At 32.0% G+C, this 22728-nt stretch overlaps 1 protein-coding gene across 1 annotated transcript; it reads right to left on the bottom strand.

The window, feature by feature from the left end:
• Window positions 1-1496: 1496 nt before the first annotated feature.
• Window positions 1497-22306, bottom strand: LOC134270667 (uncharacterized). The gene is given in 17 exon segments (XM_062752902.1): window positions 1497-2260; window positions 2375-2493; window positions 3550-3694; window positions 3993-4123; window positions 4393-4574; window positions 4805-4914; window positions 5537-5675; window positions 5902-5959; window positions 8154-8303; window positions 8383-8598; window positions 9282-9455; window positions 9792-9894; window positions 11663-11769; window positions 17687-17865; window positions 19451-19496; window positions 19499-19612; window positions 22180-22306. Coding segments are annotated over 17 exon segments (2736 nt in total). The 5' UTR covers window positions 22250-22306; the 3' UTR covers window positions 1497-1567.
• Between the last annotated feature and the right edge of the window lie 422 nt (window positions 22307-22728).

The raw sequence follows: 22728 nt of genomic DNA, 5'->3' as shown, positions 1-22728 counted from the left end.
TCCCTTGAATACTATTGATAGAAAATAGTAATTTTTAAGTTTTCTTTGATCTTGTAATAGATTTGTGTTTAATTTTCTTCGCATATCTCAGTTGTCGGTGGACGTGCATTAAGTTAGCCATATTGGACAGATCTCTACTTTACTTTGTGGCACTGTATGACCATGTTTCAGTAAATTCTAAAGTACTTTAAATCTTCTGTTCAGTCTGATACAATATTATATCGGTATCAGTTTAAACAGATACATATATAATGGCAAGGATTCATCGATTACAATGAATAACAACACCCAACCACAGTTATTCCGCATGTCCCAAAAACTTTGACTTTTACGACAACATTCCTTATTCCCAAAATCATTATGTTTTGACCATACTTGTAGTTTTAAGATAAAAATACATTGCGTGTTTTCGTTTATGTCAAATAAACTTTACTCTGATTAATTCTCTCTCTTTTTTTTTTTTTTTTGCTAAATATTATGTGGGAATAGGTGGAATTTTTGTGTAAACAAATAATTAACTATGTTCTTAAATTAAGGTTTTAAGTTGCTTTTTCTTGTAAGACCTTTTCATTATTTCAAAAATCCGAAATAAATCATATTTTCTCATAGATGTATTCATTATTTTCTGTCTTAAAATGTACAAAATACAGGTAAATCTAAACATCTATTGTTATTTGCAAGTGGGAATAGGTGGAATTGAGATTTTTAAAGAGTGGGAATAGCTGGAAGACACCGAGTAAACATGGATCTCAAAAACATTAGATCAGGTGTTATAAAGGAGTGATTATTTCCTGCAGACCAGTCACACTAGTCGTGTGCATATTGTCATGATCAAAGTATAATTTGAAAAGCTGGCGGCAATCGAGTAAATCTTTGCCTAGCAATTAGTATAAATACATCAATCACTATTTAAGGACCCTCTCTACAAGTGCAAATTTTTTTGGGACATTGAGAAAAATATGTCGTATAAAGGAGTTAATATTGAGCTTATTTATCCAATTTTCACTGTATGTTGCGTGGCATTTACCTCCGGGCAAACTGTTCAAAGACAACACAGTATCAGTGAAAAGAAATCACTATTAATTACTTCAGTAGAGAAAATACATGTAAATAACATGTTTAGTTAATTTATCTTTGCCTTTTAAAAGTTAAGAATACTTGAATTAATTACAAATTGAGTAATATATTGTAAATTTCTATTTTTTTTTACAATTTAGATCTAGGGGCAGATCACTCTAACTGCAGAAAAATACCTTAGAATCAGAACTCTTTAGTGTGCAGTGTAGAGAGGGTTCTTAAATTAATGATGGATTGTATTTTCTGACAAGCCTAATGTTTTGACCATAGAACTGGCGAAATGTTGACTATAAACGAGACTGTTGGTATTCCTGCTTCATCAACTTGTTTTTCAATAATTTACCTTGTTTTTGAAATTGTTTCATACATAGAGCATGCTTCTGCATGTTGAAAAAAATTGAAAAAATATAAACCCCATATTCATGTAAAAAAGATATATTTTTGCATAAGAAGAACAGACAACATAGACAATGCAAACACATTTCGTAATCTAAATGATCAACCCTTGAATCCAGTCATAAAATTTCCCAACATTTGTGTAATATCCGTAATGTTTTGGTCTGTCACATCCTACACCCCACGAGACCACGCCCACAAGAACCCACGGATGACTGTCAGACAAGTGCATACTTAAAGACCCACCACTGTCTCCGTAGCAAGCATCGCCAAAGAGCGCGCGGTCGTATCCCGCGCAAAACATGGAGTCAGTAAAGTTTCCGTTACCAATGTTTGCGTCCTCGCACTTTTCACGTTTGATCGTCGGAACGTACACATCATGGATTTGCTCTGGAGTTTCCTTAATGTTTTCATAGATCTGACCACACCCAATGACCCGGCCAACCCTTCTCCCAACTCGCTGAGTAAGAAAAATATCCTCAATGATATCTCTAGGTTTGAGACAAAGTGATTGTATTTTATCCGTGAAATTGACTGGATCATCCATTTCAACCAATGCAATGTCGTTGTCATATATTGCTCTCTGGGCAAAGTCAGGATGAGTTATAAATTGTTTGATGCTTCTCTTTGTTCCCCCTTCACCGTTACATTTGTTTGTTCCTATTATGAGATCTATATTAGCCTTTTCCAGAGGACGTTTGAATTCATTGGTGTAATGTGCAAAGCAGTGGGCAGCGGTTACCACCCACTTATTCGAGATGAGTGTTCCTCCACAAAAGGTTTTATCCTGCAAATTTAAATCGCTGACACGTTAAATATGTAATTCGTATAGAAAGTTTAAATAAAGATATTTGATTTTCTGTTTAACTAGCAAAGATATATAAAGAAAATCTTCAACTACCTCTACATTTTCTCTCAGAATGACATGCCATGCTGTTGTTTCTGTGGTGACGGCACTTCCGCTACTAATTCTAGTAGACATCTGTGGAACCGAAAAGGGCGCTGCTGGTGCTCCGCATTCTTATAAAGTCATATTGTATGTTAATTTGATATGGTAATAATGTTGAACTCCTTACATGTCTGAAAATCATTGCGTTATCGCGGAAGTGTACATCTCTAATTAGGTGCAAATATTTCTCAAATATTCTCAAAATTATCCATTTCTAAAAAACAATTTTCATCAGAAACAAAGCCCTATTATTGACATGGAGTAATATAAGGTTTTTGTTTAACGTCCCTCTCGAGATTTACTTTCTTTCATGAGGAGACGCCAACTCTTGCAAATTTTGATCTACTCTCGGCAGTCAGAGTCACTGAGCAGTGAGGCATCTTTTTCGTGGCAGCACCTTTTACGACAAGGGACCTCGATTTAAACGGTCTTATCCGAAGAATTGGTCTCCACGATCCACAGCTGGATTCGAACTCACCAGGTAAGGATCATCTCCTTAGATGGATTTCAGACGCTCATACCACTGCGCCACAAAGGCGACGGTTATATAGGGTTAATACATATCTATAGTTAATGTACAAGAACCAAGGACATTCTATATGATATATTGATCTATAAACATGGTTCATTAGGAATTTAAGTACATAAAATCGTCAATTATATGTGACTGACATGAATGAAAACACGGGCAATTGACACGTAATGGGCAAGTAAAGCAAAACTGAAGCCGATTTACATGATAAGACCATTAGCATCACGTGATAGAACGATGAAGAGGCTTCTTGGGATTCTTTGAATGGCATGAACTCAGCATTAAGTCTGTGTTTAATTCTTCTTGCAACTATATTAATCATGGTCATTGAAACCACATTTCTCAATAATCATTGTTGCACGAACAGTATTCTTGCAAATCATCCCGAGTCTTTGACATTAAGTTATTGGAAATAATTTGTCAAGGAAACTTTTATCTTCATCGTAATTAAATCATTGTGTGATTTACATTTTTGTATATTGCAAAGAAATTAAACGTAATCCTTTATAAAGAATATAATTCGTTTTTTTTTTTTTTTTTTTTTTTTTTTTTGGCTGTTGTAAAAGAAATCTTTTCATGGCTTGGAAATCTATACCTTCATGCCTATTTTCTGTATCCACTATAATTTTTGCATGTCTCTGAGCCGTACAGCCGCTTTCTCCTTCCGCCAAACAAGAATAATTCCCTGAATCGTCTGGTTTTACCGAGTCAATTTTCAGGTAAAATCCACCCGCTAACACCTTTGAAAATATATGGTATAGAGCATTATTGTTTGTTCCAAATTTAGATGTCAGTTTTCTTTTATATTCCCTCCAAAAATAAAAAGCTTAAAGCATTTTAAGTAACTCAATAAATTAAATTTGCTTTAGATAGAATAGTTTTCTTTTTTTGCTTGAAAATATGGCAAAATGCTGAAATTTAATTAAGAAGCGGCTAAAAAAGAAGATACGTGCATAAATAAAAAAAATGACAGAATTAAACATATATATTCACTCAGTTTTTTTTATTCTAATGCCCTTTACATAATACAATATTTACCGAGTAATGCGGGGCGGTAATTTGTCTGTTGTTCTTCATCCAGGTTATTTGCTTCGCAGCGGGAACGAAGCAGGAAAGTAGAGCCGTACTTCCGGTTTCAACAACGGTGTCTATTGGACCTGCCTCGACAGCTTATAATAAAGATTTTAAATTTTACCTAAATATTTTGTGATTTTAAAAATAAAACAAAAAGAAACAGAAAAAGAAAATACATAATTATAACAAAATCAAAAAATGAACGCGAATTACTCACGAAATTCAATGTTTCAAAACAATTAAACTTTCTAAAATCACTAATTTCAAGAAACATTGTAACCAGTATTTCAAAAGATTGAGCATTCATATTTTCAATGTCCTTCGAGGACCATTCTAATTATGTGAATGTAGTAAAAATCGTTACCAAGATAACACGATTCTTTAAGAGTCAATCGAAATTCCACTTCTACAAAGTCTGTGGCGGTGTTAACAATACACTTGTATGCCCCCTCCAGCTCCTCACTGAAGTTCTGAAGGTCCAGAATTCCCCCCGGAAGTAGAGTGACGTGATCATTATCTGACTGTAGAAGGAGACCCTCATAAAGCCTGCAAAACCAAATCAAAGGGGGAAAATCTTAATAATTGGTCCCGCTTCTTTAATATTTTTAATGGTGTATTCTGACTGTAAAGCACAGCAAAAGCACTCATAAGTAATGGTTAACAACGCCTTCAGACAAAAATAACTTTGTGATAAATGTAAATAAAAATGAAAGTATTCATTTCCCATTTTTAATAACTGAGGAAAGTCAAAAACATGTTGAAATAATACTATATACCATATATACTGTGCGTTGGGATCGCTCGATTTGCATTCAATGATTTCACGATTGCCACGAAACACTTCGTGATCTTTTGGAGACTTCAGCATAGTCAAACCAGTAGAATTCTGAAGGAGAAAAATATGTCAATATACATTTTTTAAACAAAGAATTAAAGTTTCTTCTTTGTTTTTCTTCCAGATCACGAGGTTTCTGTATTTGAACTATAATGATTGGAATCTTTTCAATTTTCTAATTAAAGTTTATTTCAAACTTTTATATAAAAAGAAACACATGGAGATATCGAACAATATTCAAGATAAAAAGTCCACAAAACAATACAGAATAGGAGCAGAGAAAACATGGACATCCAAAACATCAGAGGTGGGATCAGGTGCCAGGAGGAGTGAGCATTCCCTGCTGATCGCACACACCAGCTGTGTGCTCCTTGTCATGATCGGGTAATAAGGGAAAAATCCGTCGTCAATTCAGTGTATAATTAATGAAATAACAATTAGTATGAAAAACGTCAGTCAACATTTGACTCAATGATAAATTGGCTTTGCTGACAAGGTCATTTTATCGACCATAGAACTTACCAAATTATGACTTTAAAACGAATCTGCTGATATTCTTGTTTCGTCAACTTGTTTATCAATAAGTTACCTCGTTTTAGAAATTGTTCATACGTAAAGCTTGCTCTCACGTGTAAAAATGTTGATGCAATTCAGCATATATTTTATTTCTCACCTTGTTTATATCAACTTTAGTCCTACAAAACGGTCCATCGTAACCTTGGTGACAGAAACATTTGAAAGCTTCTTGGTTGTTTTGTACACAGTCTCCATGGTAACAAATATCTATGGAGCATTTCAACCCCACTGTGCATCTGTTTAAGAAAATTTCTGATTAGGTATACGTGTATTTTATACAAATCAAGTTCATCCCTTTGGTATTTAAATTTCCATTTCAATTTTGCATAATATTGGCTTAATATTTTACTCATCTTTTTAAAAATACCAAAAACCTTATCTATATATTATTTGAAAATACAGAATTTATATTAAAACAATAAATGGTATTGTCAGACCAATGGAAATGCTGGGATGATTTACATTTGTGTTCCAGCCTTGTTGACACATACGGTTCCAGAAGGACAAGGAGGGTAGCACACTACAAGAAAATCAAAGCTGGCATTTTATCATAGAAAGCTTTCTTCCGAAATGAATAAAATCAATATCTTGAGGAACTACATGTAAAAATCAAAGTACAATTATAATTTCGATACTTAAGCACTTAAACAATGATATATTTAAAAAATAAAATATGTTTCATACACTTAACCATGTCTTTTTTAAGTAAACAATACTTTTATATTATATTAAAGCATTTTATAGTGGAAAAGGATTGCCCTGTCTGAGAAATTTTCAAAAAGTTCATTAATTAAGCAGTAGTTAATTAACAAAGATTGCATTGAAGTATCCTTGGATGGGGAAAAGCGTTTTTTCAAAATAAAAATTCAAATAATTTGAATATCAATAAATTGTGGTGGAAAGATGCAGTGAAATATTAAAAACTGTGCCAGAATGATAATTGAAAACAATTCTTTTACCAGCTAGATTTTTTTTAATTGATTTTTTTTTATTAATTAAAAAAATGGCCGATAAGTTTTACATCAAAATATATAGGTCATGAATTAGGACACATCGCACTAAACATACTTATAGCAATAAATGGGAAGTATGCCTAAATAAACTGAGTATTCAATGCTTAAAATCATGACCCCCTGGGGTAGGGTGGAGCCAAAATGGCCGACCAAAGTTTTACATAGAAATATATAGGAAAATTCTTTTAACATCTTCTTCTCAAGAATGACAAAGCCATAATTCATCATGTTTATATGGAAGCATGCTCAAGTAGTGCAGATTCAAATTTGTTCAAATCATGACCCCCAGGGGTAGGGCGGGGGCAAAATGGCCGACCAAAGTCTTTAAAGATATATATAGGAAAATTCTTTAAAAATCATTTTCTATAAAATAGCAAATCTATGACTGGTCCTGGGACTACTTTTGGATTTAAACTTTACAATAAAAAGCCATTTTCTACTTTTTCCTACCCATAGTGCTCAGGTGAGCGATGTGGCCCATGGGCCTCTTGTATTTAGTGGAATCACTTGTCAGATAGTCAATTTAAAATATATTCAGTCATGTACATTTATATAGGATATAATTTTAGCGTGTTTTTTTTGTCAGAAAAAAAAACGCTACAAATTATATACCCATCACATATAAATAAGTGCATTACGAAAAGTACCATCCATTTCTTTCATATAAATGTCAAATTTCCATTATCCAAAATTGTTGTATAATGCATATATCGCATTACAAAGCCTGAATAGCGACCGTTATTGAGTAGTAGTCGTATAATAGAAAGGCATATGTGGGCTAAAATTACGCTCAATATTGCCTAGAATAGTTGACAAGTTGTGTTAATTGTATGTATACAAAATCCTCTGACGACCATCAACCTCAAAATAATATCATGAAAAATTATGCCCTCCAAGCTTCCATCTTTGGTCATATACATCTCATCTTTCGGAAAGGATAAGATACTATTAAACCTCTGTCTTCGTTTTGCATGTATGAAGAATTTATAATATTACCCAATCAATTTACATTCATACATGAAATACAGTTTCCAGAAGGAATGAGAGAATCTGATTTTTTTTAATTTACATATATATTAATCTTGATTACCGAATAAATCAAATTCTTTAACATTCAAAAGGTAAGGAAATTATAACGCTTCGGATGAGAATATAGGAACCGAGGTTCCTTGCCGCAGTAGATACTGGCACCAAAAAGATCTCTCATTGCTCAACGGTCGTAATTGCCGAGTACTGTAAAGGACAAAATTTGTTGCCCTCCGCCGGAAAATAGCGGCATTTCCATATAAGTGAAAAATTCTCGCGAAGGACGTTAAACAAGAAACAAACAAAAGAACACAAAACTTCGAGCAACAAATTATGTCTGCAGTGGACTTTTTCTTTTTAAGAAAAAAAAATCATTGCCTTATATTTTTGATGTCATTGAGATATTCATGCTCATCCATTCTACATGTAGTTCATGTGGATTTCCATTTATATTATACGTCTTTCAAAAAGTAAATAATATATGTATTCTAAAAAATAAACATGATTGGTAATTTTAAAGTAAGGTGAAATAAAATACTATTTGGCAATACATAATATGAAATGCAACTGTAAAAATTAACTACCGTAAAAGATATTGTTAGTCGTGTAGGTGAGCAAGAACCCAGAGATTATATGTATGCATTTCTACAACATAACCGACTCTACAGTTCATACCTCGTTTTGGAAGTAGGTCAAATGTCGCCTCGTATCCTCTCCAGCGTATCATAGAGTCAGATCGAAACTCTATTCGAATACTTCCCGTCGCTGATTCAAACGCATGTTTCTGTTCAGAAAACCCACACAGTTTTCCAATTTGCGTCGAATCTAAAATATTTGAAAGGAAATATCTTTTAATATTGTTTTTTATCCTTATTGAAATAGGAAGAGAGAGTGCTTCTGTTACCTGCATGTTCAGTCGCATATATTGTCAGTGAATCAAAGGAACAATTCTCAGATGCTTCCATCTCAAGAAAATTTACTGATACTCTAATCACGTGGTTAATGATAGGTGCCCGGATGATTGTTACACAGTGAGCATTATTTGGATAATCCTCTGGGTAGCCCGGACTTGACAGGGTACCATTTATCTCCGTTTCTATGGTTCTGTTGCAACTGTTGTCTATAAAATATAGAAAAATTACACTAAGAAGATTTTTTTCATTGGAAAGTTGAACTTATTTATTTCTTTCTTTGACTTATTTCTTTCCCATTGTTGTAGCTTAGAACTTAATTTTTTTAATTCATTTTTTATCGATTATGTATGACATTCAGTCATTACACAAAATATTTGTACAAGTGAAATAACCAGAAGTCTCTGTTGAGAATGTAGCTCTACTGGTCTGTACGTATAACAAAGGAAAACTAGCACTTGGATTTGAAACTTTGCAACAGGCTGCAATAAATAGAATTATGTAGAGAGTATCTAAGTGTTGTCTACATGTACTTATGTGTCAAGTTATATTGAAATCAGACCAAAACTGTAGGAGGAGTAGCGTTATAAAGGAATTTCACAGAAATTTCTACTTTTAGTAACCATGGAAACACAGTTCGTCGAAATGAATAATCCGATGCACTAAATTATGTATCTTTGTGTAGTCTACTTGTGATCCAAGTTATATTGAAATCAAACCAAAACTGTAGAAGGAGTAGCGTTTTGAAAAATTGTTTACAGACGGACAGCTAGACAGTGGGACGGACGACGGACACCTTACTATCGCATATTATTATTGATCTCTGACCAGTAGAGCTAAAAATGACATTCGAACTTGATGGTTAGGAATGTTTATAGATTAATTTTATTACCATTCAGAATTGGCTGATAGGGAAGATTCTTATCACGTGACTTGATATATATCTTGAAGCCCCGCCCCTCTTGATAGTAGTCTGAGGTGAAGACCAGGAGCAGCCAGTTGGACTCACTAAAGAAGGATGTGTTGTTCTTCTGTTTTCCACAAAGAGTTGTCATGGATTTATCATCTGATGAATGCAAGATTATTTTCTATTTTTTAAAATTAGTTGCTGGAATAAGAGATAATTCTTTTCAACGTGACAAGATGGCCACTTTAAAACTGTTTCATTTGTTTTAAAAATATGCATGCTAAAACAAAGCACTTTGGAACTTGAAAGACTGATTCTTTTTCTTATCAATAAGAAATACAATACAGCTTTTTCTGATCCAAATTTGGCTGGCATCTGTTGTCATATTCATTGGTATTTAACTTTTTAAATACTTTAGCCGAAAGTCTTTACGTAACATTTGAGAAATTTTAGACACTGATTGCTGATTTTGTACATGTTGAAAACAGAACTTGCGTGATGTTCTTCCCTCATAAACATCAAGTCGGTCAAACAGACAGGTTTCATCTGTCACATCAAGAAAAGACAACTCTATGTCAATCTTCGTGTCAGCTGGAAACTAGATTAAATGATTAAAACTATCTTATTAATTGTTTGAATCTTTCTTGCTTGTCTAACATTTAGAATAAGAACAGGATTCTATATATTGTTCTTAATCTGTATAATACGTCGTTAAATGATTTTTTTTTTAATGAAAATTAAAATAAGTAAGTCATCTAAAAAGTTAGTGTACTTATTTTAATTTTCAAATAAAAATCCATAAACGACAAATATATCACTTATATAGACAATTAACATTAAGGAAAATATACCAATAATTATCTAATTTTGTGGATATACATTATTATTTGAATAAAAAATTTTATTCTTTTTTTCAAAACACTTTTGAATGATATTTTTATGCAAGTTAACAGTTACATTTATTATACTTCTACTTTATTACACTTTATTAAATTAATACCATAAAACTATCTATTTCTCCGAGAAGGGACTATTTCCCCTTTCTAACATTCAGATAACTAAATAAATTGATTATCATTTTCAAGTTTCATTAAGGACTACTCCCTGAAAATCAGAGGTACTCCCTGGGACTACTCTCTCATGAATATCTTTTAATATTATCTTCTCTTAAGATTTTACAGTTTCCATTATGAGATTCCCATTGTATGTAGTTTATTTGAACAAGGAAATAAATGTAAAATTAAGCTTTCGAGTTCATATAAGATGTTTGAGACATACGTTCAATCGAAAAGTTATAACATTAATTCTTTAATAATTTTTACGGGTGTTGAATAATAACCTCCCTAAGTTATAATTCTGGTTATTTTAAATAAAACTGGACTTTATAGAGAGATTATGGGGTTTTTATTAGCTATTATGCGTTCTTAATGTTATATATCTTATCTATTTTTTCAACATACTTCTCATTTTCTTTTTTTTTTTAATTAAAATCCTTTAAGAGTTTCCTGTAAATTCATTGAATGATATTTGAATAGAACAAGCTAATTTTTCGTCGTACCTGTTACAAATTTATTTTTAAAAAGTTGTTGAAATCTGAATGCAAATATTTCCGTATAAAAATGAAGTCTTATTTTGGTGTCATATTACAAAAATTTCCTCTCTTTCGTCAACTAACTAGAAGAGCTTTAACGCGTGGTAGTTTCAATTTTTCTGTAACTTTAAAGATTTCACATTGATCAAAACCCATACCATAATCTTGTTTGAATCAAATAAAGACACAACAATGTTTGCTTTGATTTCAAACTTTTGCATTAGGATAAGACCTTTGTCAAATCGAAAGGATGGGGTTATCTTATTTCAACAAATAGAGGTATTAATTTACCATGTAAGTAAATAAATAGGACCACGAGTTATCCACCTATTAGAATAAAAGTTTAACCTTTTGATATCAATGGATAAACTGAAAGTAATACAACGTTGTTTATTTTGTGAATTTTGTATCTGTATATAATTTGCTTGTTGACGCAATGTCTTCAAGAATTCAGACGTTAAAATAAAGGTAAAAGATCACAAAAGATTTCAATAGTCTCGGTAAGGGTTAATTCTCCTGTGTCTCAGTTTGTCAATACAGTAAAGTAAAAATCCTGCTATACAGTTTTCTTTTTTTTTTGTAGTAAATGCTTTCAATGACAATCAATGAGAATGGTGAACAAATGATCCCTGACTCTGGCTTTCATTTCATTGTTTCTGGAGTGAACAATACGATGTGCATTGCTCCTTCAAGAATCAAAGGAATGTGCTTATATTTTAGTTTTATCAACATAACTTGACAAACAATAGCGCATGCTCCTTCAGTTATAACTGACCTTGACCCAGTAGAGACAGATTTGATTGGCTGGGTACGCGGAAGGATATCCCGGGGAAGTGATGTATCCATCATGTGTGATGATAGAATTACACTTGCTTGGGCTATCTAATAAAAGAAAGTATTTGTAACAAAATACATGGTTAACTAAAGAAAAATAAACTTTTTAAAAATAATCATGTTATAGAATACTTAGCTGCAGAATTATACCTCTTCAGTTGAGAAAATTCAGAGACAAACCAAATGCAATACAGATTTAAGCTTTGTAAAAACAAAATCTTCGATTTACAGGGACGATTTTTTTAAGCATTCTTCGAGTACTATATGCCTTTTCATCTAAAAACATGGCATCCGTTAACTAACCATACATTTTACTCATACACTAGATGCTCTATAAACTTGACTAACTCTCAACCGTCCCAAACAACAGGGCTCAACATGGACGTTTGAATGCATGTTTTTTTTTCCTTTGACGGTTGAAAAGTATAAATAAAGCAGTGGCGTAGCTAGCAAAATATCTACTGTATTCAAAAAGGCAAGGGGTCTGGGGGCCGCCTTGAGGCCCCCAGCGGGTCCAGGGCAAGGCCCTGGTGGGGATGGATTTTTAGGGTTTTATACATCAGAAAATTACCTTAAAAAGTTTAATTTTTACAATCATAGCTTTACCAAATATTTACAAAAAATTGCCAAGTTTTGATGATACACTTACAACTCCAAAATTCTTTTTTTTTTAAAAGCATTTCGTGTTATCCTGAAATAAGACAAAGCATTTTCAACAGTGGAAATCTTGCAATAAGTGTGTTTTCCGAAATCACAAACCTTGAATTTGTGAGGAGGATAAAATTGATATTTTCACAATTTTTTTTCCTAATGTATGCAGTGTGAAAGTAACAATCAGAATGCAAAGTACCACATGAAAGAACATCTCTGCTTTAATTTGATCAATTCTGAATGATAATTTTCATACTGAACATTCAAGACACACTGTTCTCACATTTTGTACCATAATAAGTGTTCTGTTATTTTCAAACATTTTTTTCCTTCTTGTAGCAACTTTACAATTACATTATCGCAAAACTGTTTTGAAATTTTCTGACGAAAGAGAAAGGCAGGAAGACCTTTATAGGCAGAAAATTCAATGTTCTACTTACATGTAGTAGTTGCTATAAAATTTGTTTTACAAGTTAAGATATCTTTAAATCATATTTACTATGAATTATATGAATTTATCTGAATTCTATATACCGCTTTATCCACAAACCAAAAAATATTCTCCATTTGTAACATGTTAAAAATTTAATTGGTTTGAAATAATAGTACACGTTTGCAGTTAATTATAAGGGGAATAAGAAAATAAAACGTATTAAATTATTTGGCTTATTTGCATTTACTTTGAATTGACACAACTTAACAATTAGCCCTTGAAATTCTAAAATGAATTTTTAAAACGATATGTACTCTGTATCAAAGATAGAAGCTTAATATATTACCGGTATTTTAATATATCTAGTACGTAGAGGTAAACAAATCGATGTTTTTTTTTTTATATAACCTATTTTAATTGAGTCTTGTATTGGACTTCTGACATGTTTTTCTTTTTTATTATTATTTCTTGTTAATTTTTTTTTTTTTGGTAAAAAATCTGTGTATTCATTTGCGTTTTTGCGTAAAGGGCGCTACGCCACTGTAAAGTCACAAGATTAGGAGGAAAATTTGGTAAACTGGTATGGATAAATAACGGATACCCATGTTTTTTTTATTTTTTGTTTTTTTGTTTTTTGTTTTTTTTTTTTTTTTTTTTTTTTTTTTTTTTTTTTTTTTGTTTTTTGTTTTTTTTTTTTGGCGGGGACGCATACAGTAAGAATACCCAAAGCGTACGGCAAATAAACGTCACCCTCAATTAAAGGATTTTACAATGCTTGAATCTGTACTTCTCATGTTTGTCTATCCGAATTTCCTCCCCAAGAGAGATCAAGTTCTGCAAATTCATGTAGGAAAGGACTAGAAAATATCATTGACTTTTTTGATAATTATACAATAAGGGCCGTTTTTCAAAACAACTTATGACTAAGACCAAAATCTCATTCTGCTAATACCTTTCTTATTTACCGGGGGTATATTAACTGAATAATTGTTTTTATCTTTTTGAAAGCTATATAGAAAGATATTTTATGCTTGCAATTTTTAACAGAATCCTTAATTTTGCATAAGTTTACAATCAACTGAAGTTTTTGGTCTTTGTCGTAAGTTCATTTATAAAACGTGTCTTAGGTTTCCTTCATCTTGATGAGCATATGTAAATATAAAATAAAATAAAATAAATTCAGTAATTAAGTAATGTGTATAGTTTATTTTTTTTCATGATCCCTATAAAACACTCAATGATTTTGTCAATCTTTTGTTTCGTTACATTTTTTTCACTGATCCTATACTTGCTTATTTGCTGTCTTTGAAGAATACATTAATTTTGTAGTTCAATGATCAATTCATATATGATCTTTGGTTTATGCAAAGGAATAATTACACATGTAAAACTAGTAAGTTACAGAAGTATTGACTTGTAGAAGAAAAAGCTTTGATAGGAATTTCTTGTTTAGACAAACTTTTCAATCGATGCTTTTAAGACGTACAATTTTTTCCGTTTTAGTGTTGTTGCTTAACTGGTTTCTGTGATCGTTATGAAATTACAAACAAGAAGGGTACTAATTAACTTCTGTAATCCTGAACTTTTAATTGAAATGAAGTAACGGCGATAACGAGTCGTATTCAAGCTTATAAGCTTAAAAGTTCATTTATACATTACACATTATGGGACAGAGCAAACAGGGACCTCTAAAATCATTGAAGGTTGGGATTAGGTGCCATAGAGAAAGAGTAAGCATTCCCTGTAGATGGTCATCCTTTGCATGATCAGAGAAGCTGTAGACAATTCATTGTGTAATTAATGGCTACACAATTGGTAAAAAAAATTCAGTCAGCATTTGTCCTAATGATGAACTGTATTTTCTGACAAGGATATATTGTATCAGAAATAGAACTTGCAAAATGAAGAGATAAAACGAGACTGTTGATGTTCTTGTTTCATCAACTTGTTTTATCAAAATTGATCGTACATGTACATAAAGAATGCTCTTGTGTATCGTCAACTAATTATAACAAACATAAACCCCATATGTATGCAATATGGATATATTGTTACATAAATAAAGAAAGTTGATTGAAAAGTTGAAACCATCAAGTTTGTGATAAAGCTTAATTTGTTTTTAGGTTACAATTAACGTCTTTTCCAAGTAAAATATCTAAATATGAAATAAATATGTCAGTCACTTTTGTATCATTTATTTCAAGTTCTTCTGGAAATATCGAGTCGAAATATGATTGGAAGTAACCACTTGTATTGTTAATTGACTCTATCAATCAATATATCTAAATGTTGAGTTGAAGGACAAGTGTTTCCTCCTTCTCGTGTAGAAAATTTCGAATAATTATGTAACTGCTTAAAATTGAAATGAGCTTGTTTAATTTAAATATAATCATATTTTTTCTTATTTTTCAACTGGCATTTATGTGAATGAGTCTTACATTTTGATTTCAATTTTTTTAAATTTAATTTTCAATTCCATAAATTTTAAAATATATTCAATTTTATGTCATAAATTGCTTATATCAATCACTTTCAATGGAGAATTCTACAACAGTTCTTCACAACTAAATCCTGAATGAACTCAAATAAAAAAAAATCCTGTAGTAAACTCCGCGTGATTAAAGATGTCATTCTTCGTCTATGTACAGAAGTAATAAGTTTTCTCCTGATGTCCGCCAAGGCTTCTGTTACATTAAATCGTGGTCCGATTCCTTATTTCTGTCAGTCAAAGAATCTTAGGATAAAAAATGCTTTTGTTTATTGCAACCACTGACGGGGTTCAACAGAAATATACCAGCAGGATTGAATTGGTTTGGACGCATTTGAATGACATGAAGTCCTACAAATTAGTTATACGAGTAAATGACTTCCAATATCGAAATTCAACAGCATTGAACAGATATAGAAATTTACCATGGTACACAATTCAATGCTATAATAGAGCCATGTTTCTGTAACCTGAAGTTCCTAATAAGAAGTGATTTTTATGCCACACCGTAATTAAGAGAATCGGGGGTATATAGTTTTTGGCTTGTCCGTCTGCCTAGCTTTTTGTCTGTTTCAGGTAATCTGTTTGTCCACGGGTCGTAAAACAACATACAACCAAACAATCAAATTCTTTTCGACCTGTAGAGTATACATAATCTATGCGAAATAGCGTTTTCTACTGTAAAGTGGAATTCTCTTTAGCTTCAAATGCATAATTGCTTGGACCCTGAGGTTAAACCGGATGCCATATTTTCCAAAAACAGAGTTTAAGACAACAATTCGCCTTATTCGAACTAGAATATGCTATTCGAATTAGAATATGCTATTCACTGGCTTTTCTCGCTTTAAAGTTTGCATATCGTATTTTTTATATTCATTGGATTCATTGGCGGATCCGAATTTCTCTCTTATATATATAGATTTATATATACAAATTAAACATTGATTCTATGGCACAAACATTTTAAAAAGTAGAAAGAACGTACAGTATATAATAGATAACTTAACAACTTGAATTAAAAGCTTCATTCAACGACTATAGTTCTAGCTTTTAAAAGACACAAGTCTTCAGTGGCATTAGTTTTGTGCACCAAGGCTCGCAAAATATTTTGATATACATGTACGACAATCCAAATACAGCTTGATAAAGGCCTATAGTAATGTTTTTTGTATGTGGGGGAGGGGGGCACGAACCTTACTACAGACTATTCACTAAACCTACAAATTTTCTCTAGAACATATGAATTTGCAGCCGTTATGGGTTACATGTATCAAAATAGCCCGATTTTTAAAAATTACATAATAATAGTCCAATCGTAAAATTGCATGAAAGCCTAGGTCACGAAAGTCATTAATTGTAGAAAATGTGAGACCATCACTATTCACTAAACCTAGAAATTTTCTCTCACTGAATTTCGGTAAGAAACACATGCAAATGGTCCACGTATTGCAGTCTTTTTTTAAGGACAGCAACTTGTTAAAAAGTATTAAATTTAATCATTATTGTTACATGTACATAGGGCCCATGACGGGTGTAAAACGGCCAACAGGGGATGTTGGAGAATTTTTTTACTCCTGTAGAGAGGTCACCATATACCGTAAAGGGCTTCAAATCTAATCTTTACTAGGCACTTTTTATCCACTTAACTTCATTGTCGAGATATAAAATTGTACTCAGACTATATTTATAGTACGATATTTGAATTACAAAGCATTTATTTCCCAACATGAGCTTTTTCTGCTATCTCTACAGACATATTTAAATTTAATTGGTTTTCTTCTATTGTATCCGTGCCTAAAATTAAAGAAATTAAGTTCGAGAATGACGCAAGTCCAATTCTCATATATAGAAATAATGTTCGGCATAAAGAGTGCATTGTATGTAGGGATTTTGTATATAAATTCTTAGGGGTAAAAAGAAAAGAAAAGTGTAAGATATTTTTGAACGGCAGTGTGGGAGACTGGCTTCCTCGATTTGAAATCATAATGGCTTTATTAAATTAAAAAATAACTACATGTATATTTTGATGAATTTGAAAAACTGAGTTTAAAAAGTCCTCAGAGTTTTTTGGGTGTGTGTCTAAGAGTAATGTTGAGTCGTTCTTTGTATCTCTTTTTATATATTGGAATATAATAAAAATCATAGATTGGATATCTGAGTTTTAATTTCTAGACCCGTTTGAAACATGTTTGAGTCCGCATTGTATTTCATGAAAGCTTGTTTTAATCGGACTTTTTAATCATTATATTTATAAGTCGTCAGATATTACATTTGAATTTCCATACGGTATATAATAATGGTTGACAGGTGAATAAGAAAATAAAGGTACATATAATTTTTGTCTAACAACTTATTTCAATTAATAGAATTTATCCACTTTATATGATTATTACCTGTAGGGACAGTTTTGAAAGACAACTGGAATCCCCAGTCCTGGAAGAATCCATCGGAAACAAAATATAGGAAAACCCTATTCGACTCAGTAATCAGTCTGAAAGGTTTATAACCACAAAACTTGCCAACAGAAGCAGAAATGTTCTCAGAACCGTCACGAATTTCCAGGTAGTCCCAGCTGAAAAAAAACAAAGTGTACTATAATTGGAAAAAAAAAATAAAAAACATGAAATAGGCCAATTTGAATCATTAGCATCTCATGCTCTTTTCGAGGATGCTCTATGAAATCATGATAATGTGTCATGGATAGGACAATATGACTGTCTACTATATGAATCGCTTGGGATTTCCAAAGAAGAAATGCAATTGATTATAGTCAACTTAAGATGTCAGATAACGTATAGATTTTGTAATAATTATAGCTTTTTTTTTTATTTCTTCCATTTATTTACTTGAATTGTCTCAAAAAATTGTAGCAAATTTATTGAATATGAGGATGATAACATGCAAAAAGCAAAAATAGGAAACTGAAACGAAATGTAGATATATCTTCAACATATACAAAGGGCCAAAAGCGCGACCATTTTTTTAATATGGACATGTAATTGAATAGAATTCACACTTCTAACCCCCAGAAATCCAGTTGGTCTCAGTGCCATTTTAGAAGAGGATAAGTTTTATGTTCCTATTCAAAATCAAATGTCCATAAAACAATACACAATAAAAAAATAAGAGCAGAGCAAACAAGGACCTTGAAACATCCGCGATGGGATCAGGTGCCATGGAAGAGTGAGCATCCTCTGCCGACCGGTTACACCCACCGTGTGCTCCTTGTCATGATATGAAAATAACAAAAAATCCGTCGTCAATTCAGGGTATAAATAATGGACTAACAGTTGGTATGAAAAACGTCAGTCAGCATTTGACTCAATGATAAATTGTATTTTCTGACAAGGTCATTGTATCGACCATAGAACTTACGAAATGATGACTTTCAACGAGACTGCTGATATTCTTGTTTCATCAACTTGCTTGTCTATAATTTACCTCGTTTAAGAAATTGTTCATACGTAGAGCATGCTCTTGCGTACCATATCAACTGAGATATATATACTCCGTATGCAGTTGATGAAGGTATATTGCTGCATAAGTAAGGGAAGTTGACGATAGTAAAGTTATCACGTTTATCATATAGCTTAGTTGTTAGATTACCATTAGTGTCTTTTTCAAGTAAAATATCCAAGTATGAAACAGAAGTGTCGGACTCTGTGGTATCTTTTATCTCAAGCTCATATATATGATATATCCTCTGATTATCAGGTATCTCCGAATCGAGAGTAAGTTTTATGTTCCTCGATCACAAAGTTATGGTCTGGTATTTATTTTTTTTTAACAAATTCAATGAAACTATTTTTTTTTTCAAATGCAAGAGCACCAATGTCTTAGTTTGATCATTATGGCTACAGGCAAATTGCTTCAAGGTCGGTGTGAAAATTTCTAGTGAAACGTTACTTCTGTACCAATTATGAATGTCAGATAATCCTAATCAAGTTTCATTACAGATTCTTCTCAAAAATACATATACAGTAAACCCGTTCTAATCGGGAAACCACTGGTTTAAAGATCGTATTAGACATCATTCCGGGATAGAAAATATTTAAAACATTAGAATTTATTGAAAGGGACTTAACATCGCAGTAGACGACATTTCGGAGTATACAACATGTGTACAATCCCACTGTATTTATTTCTTTATAACTCACGTGCAACCAATTTTGCAAGTCACCCATTCAGTGACAAGGTAAGTTCTTTAGCCGTTATTTCCCAGCGGCAATTTAAGAATGGCGCGTACAGCGTCCCGCTCTGTGGTGGCACCCTGATAATGCCTGTCGTTTCCTCCTCAAATATACCTCCACAAAAATCATCTAAAATAAAGCAAATTTGAAAAATTAATGTTGATTTGCTGTGGAATATAATATTTCGGGTTTTGAATGGGAGATTTTTATAATATTGTTATCCGTACTTTTGAGCACCCTGCTGGATTTGGTTTACCTGAACCTTTTCAGGTTATCTATTAGACCTCTCTAATTACCCAGATCGAGTGATTTATGTGGATTTTAATTATTTCAATTTATATTTTTTCAATCTTCAATATAGATTGATCTTTTTCCTAAATTTCTTCCCCCTTTTTTTAAATTATAAAATATGTTTATAGTTACATAATCAATTATATATCTTAGGTACGTTTTACAAAAAAAAATGTCTATAAGAAAGTTCTTGATATTTACTTCTCAGTCATTACTTCCTGTATTTTTATGCCCCCACGCCGTAATCGAATGTTCGTGGGTATACATGTATACTGAAAGGATTAAGAAACGCATATTAAACTTTTGAGATAAATTAAAACAATTATTTCAAATATGTTTTTCAGCATTTTTATCATACATTTTAATTCATCTTTAATCAACAAGTTACCAAAATTCTGTGCGAATTTGAGGGATAGTTTCTGAGATATTGATATCAATATGGTGACACCCCCCAAAAATAAAACTAAAAATTCTCATAATCTCCTTTTCGCATCAGTAACAAACTTGATTTTCCTGTGCATTGAGTTCACCAGAGCATTTATTTTTTCATAGCATTATTAGTCAACCCTTCCTATGATAGTCTTAATGGCTGAAATTAGCTGTATTATTCCAAAGTCAATAAATCCCCCCGCTCAATCGAATCTACAATATACAGAACCCAGCAGGTTTGATACTTGTGAATGTTTAAAAGAGTATCGACAAATATTAGCTACATTTTTTCAGTGTAAACATGCTAAAAAACATTGCGAAAACGACGCGTACGTGCGCGCTTGAAATAAAATCGATAAGCTGGCCAAGCTCGCGGCCCAAATTAGAGCGGAGAGTTTTAATAGTTTAGGGTGAAAAAAGTGATTGTTTGTCTGCTGTATAAATATCAGTTTCGGTGATAATGCCTTGACAATAACCGAGGTGGCGTGATGAAAAGCCCTATCTTGTTGTGACGTTGGTACGCGCCAACGTCACCGTCATGGTTGGTTGGAAACATTTTAAGTTCACTCTCTGACAACCAAAAAAAAAAAAACTTTTATTTTGTTGAAAAGTTGAAAACAATCTGTACATCAGCATGTTTTTGCCTTTTTATTCACTTATGCAATATTTAATTCAATTACTAAACCCACAGTAGATTGCGTAAGCCATACCACGATTGCAAGAAATTTATACTGACTGCAAATATGCAAAAACGATGACTATAGTTCTAATGCATAGTATGGTACTACAAAATTTTATTACAAAATTATCATCATTAACATGCACGTGTTTTTGATTTTTTATCATTTCCCCTACGTGATACCATACATTTCACGGTTGAGTAGTTTTGATTAGTGATTTTAGTGCAAATTAAGTAACCAAAATAAACATCTGACCAATTTTCATAATTCTCGGTCACATAGTCAGAAAATTTTCCAATATCATGTTCTTGTGCGTTTCTTTTTCCTTTCAGTATACTTTGTAGTTTTTGCCTTCATTATTTCTTTTTTTCTTTTGCAAGTGTTATAGATCAAAGTAGGCCTATTTATTTAAGTTTTCCCTAATAAATATTTTTCCACATTCGCTGTGATCATGAAGACGTGGACTTTTATATTTATTTATGTCGTTCGACGAAATCATGTACTTGTACTTTAGAAATTAAAAAATATCGAGATATAAATGAATTGCAGCTCTATTCATCATGTTTTTTTTTCTTTTTCTTAATATGTAAATTACATGAAGTACATGTATATATGTACAAGTGTTATATATACATTGTATGTGCAAATACACAGCCACGTGACATTTTTCAAATTCCATCTTAAAGTAAGGACTCTTCACATCACAGCTCTCAACTTTTTTTCATCCCCTAAGAAAACATATTATTATGAACTGCACCTTTCTCTTTATTGCTTTGATGCCATAAAGAAACTGTTTTAATTCAGGTGAATTAAAAAGAATAATTTTAGAATATCTATTTGTATCGCTTAGCTGTGTGTTTAATATGAGTCAAAATTTAAAAAAAAAGTGAAAAATAATAAAATGAAACACGATACAGCTCGGGCTTAAAAAGAAATGCTTTAGGTTTATACTTAATCTGCACTTCTTCTCATACTCAAAACCCTGCGACTTAAGACCAAATTCAATCCTTCATATAACTTTTTAATTTACATTATATCAAAAATTATTTTAAACTCTTAAAAAAGAATGTTGCAAGATATTATTACACAAAAAAATTAAAATAAAATTATTCATTTTGCTAAATTTTAGAATCATCTGAAGTTATTGGTTATAGTCGTAAGTTCTTTTGTAAAACGGGACCCTTATATATCCAGTTAACTTTTCGTTCTTTCCCGTGCCCTTTCGTAGCCTTAAATGACTCCATGCTTTTTACCTCTCTTTCCACATTAAATGCGGTAAGTAAGTGTTTACAATACCTTTAACTGTCACAGAATCCCCTGTTTTTGAGACAACCAGTATGAATAGTGTCCATATATAAGGGAACATATTTCTGACATATAAAGTTGTGCTCTATATGCAAAAGTACAAGTCAGACAGCGGAAACACTCCACAAGAGTGTGTAGAGTAACTGAACTTTGACATAAGTACTCACATTCTTTTAACTGGTGTAAGGTCCGTACAAAGAAAATTGGGGTGCTGGGGTGTTTGCTGAAAAACCATTGACAAACAGAACAAGTCATTACATATTGTAACTAAGAGGGCATAATTATATTATACTGAAAGCTATAAAGGAGAACCATCAGAAGAAAGATTATGTATAATTTTTGCTCTAAAGATGAAGTAGAAGACGAGTACCACTTTACATGTATATTACATTTGCCATAGCATTGTGTCATGTTGTAAATTTTGAATTTACCGGTGGCAGTAAATACAACAATTTTATAATTTAATGAAAGCATTCCTTGGAATTGTAACTTTCGTTTTAATTTTTCCTGGGCAGACCTAAAAAAAGATATATATCATAT

The sequence above is a fragment of the Saccostrea cucullata genome, unplaced genomic scaffold (genome assembly GCF_032062105.1).
Source record: "Saccostrea cucullata isolate Sc308-1 unplaced genomic scaffold, CSIRO_AGI_Scuc_v1 ctg468, whole genome shotgun sequence".
NCBI lineage: Eukaryota > Metazoa > Mollusca > Bivalvia > Ostreida > Ostreidae > Saccostrea > Saccostrea cuccullata.
The sequence above is the reverse complement of the archived record's forward strand: the minus strand, read 5'-3'. Positions and strand labels throughout refer to the sequence as shown.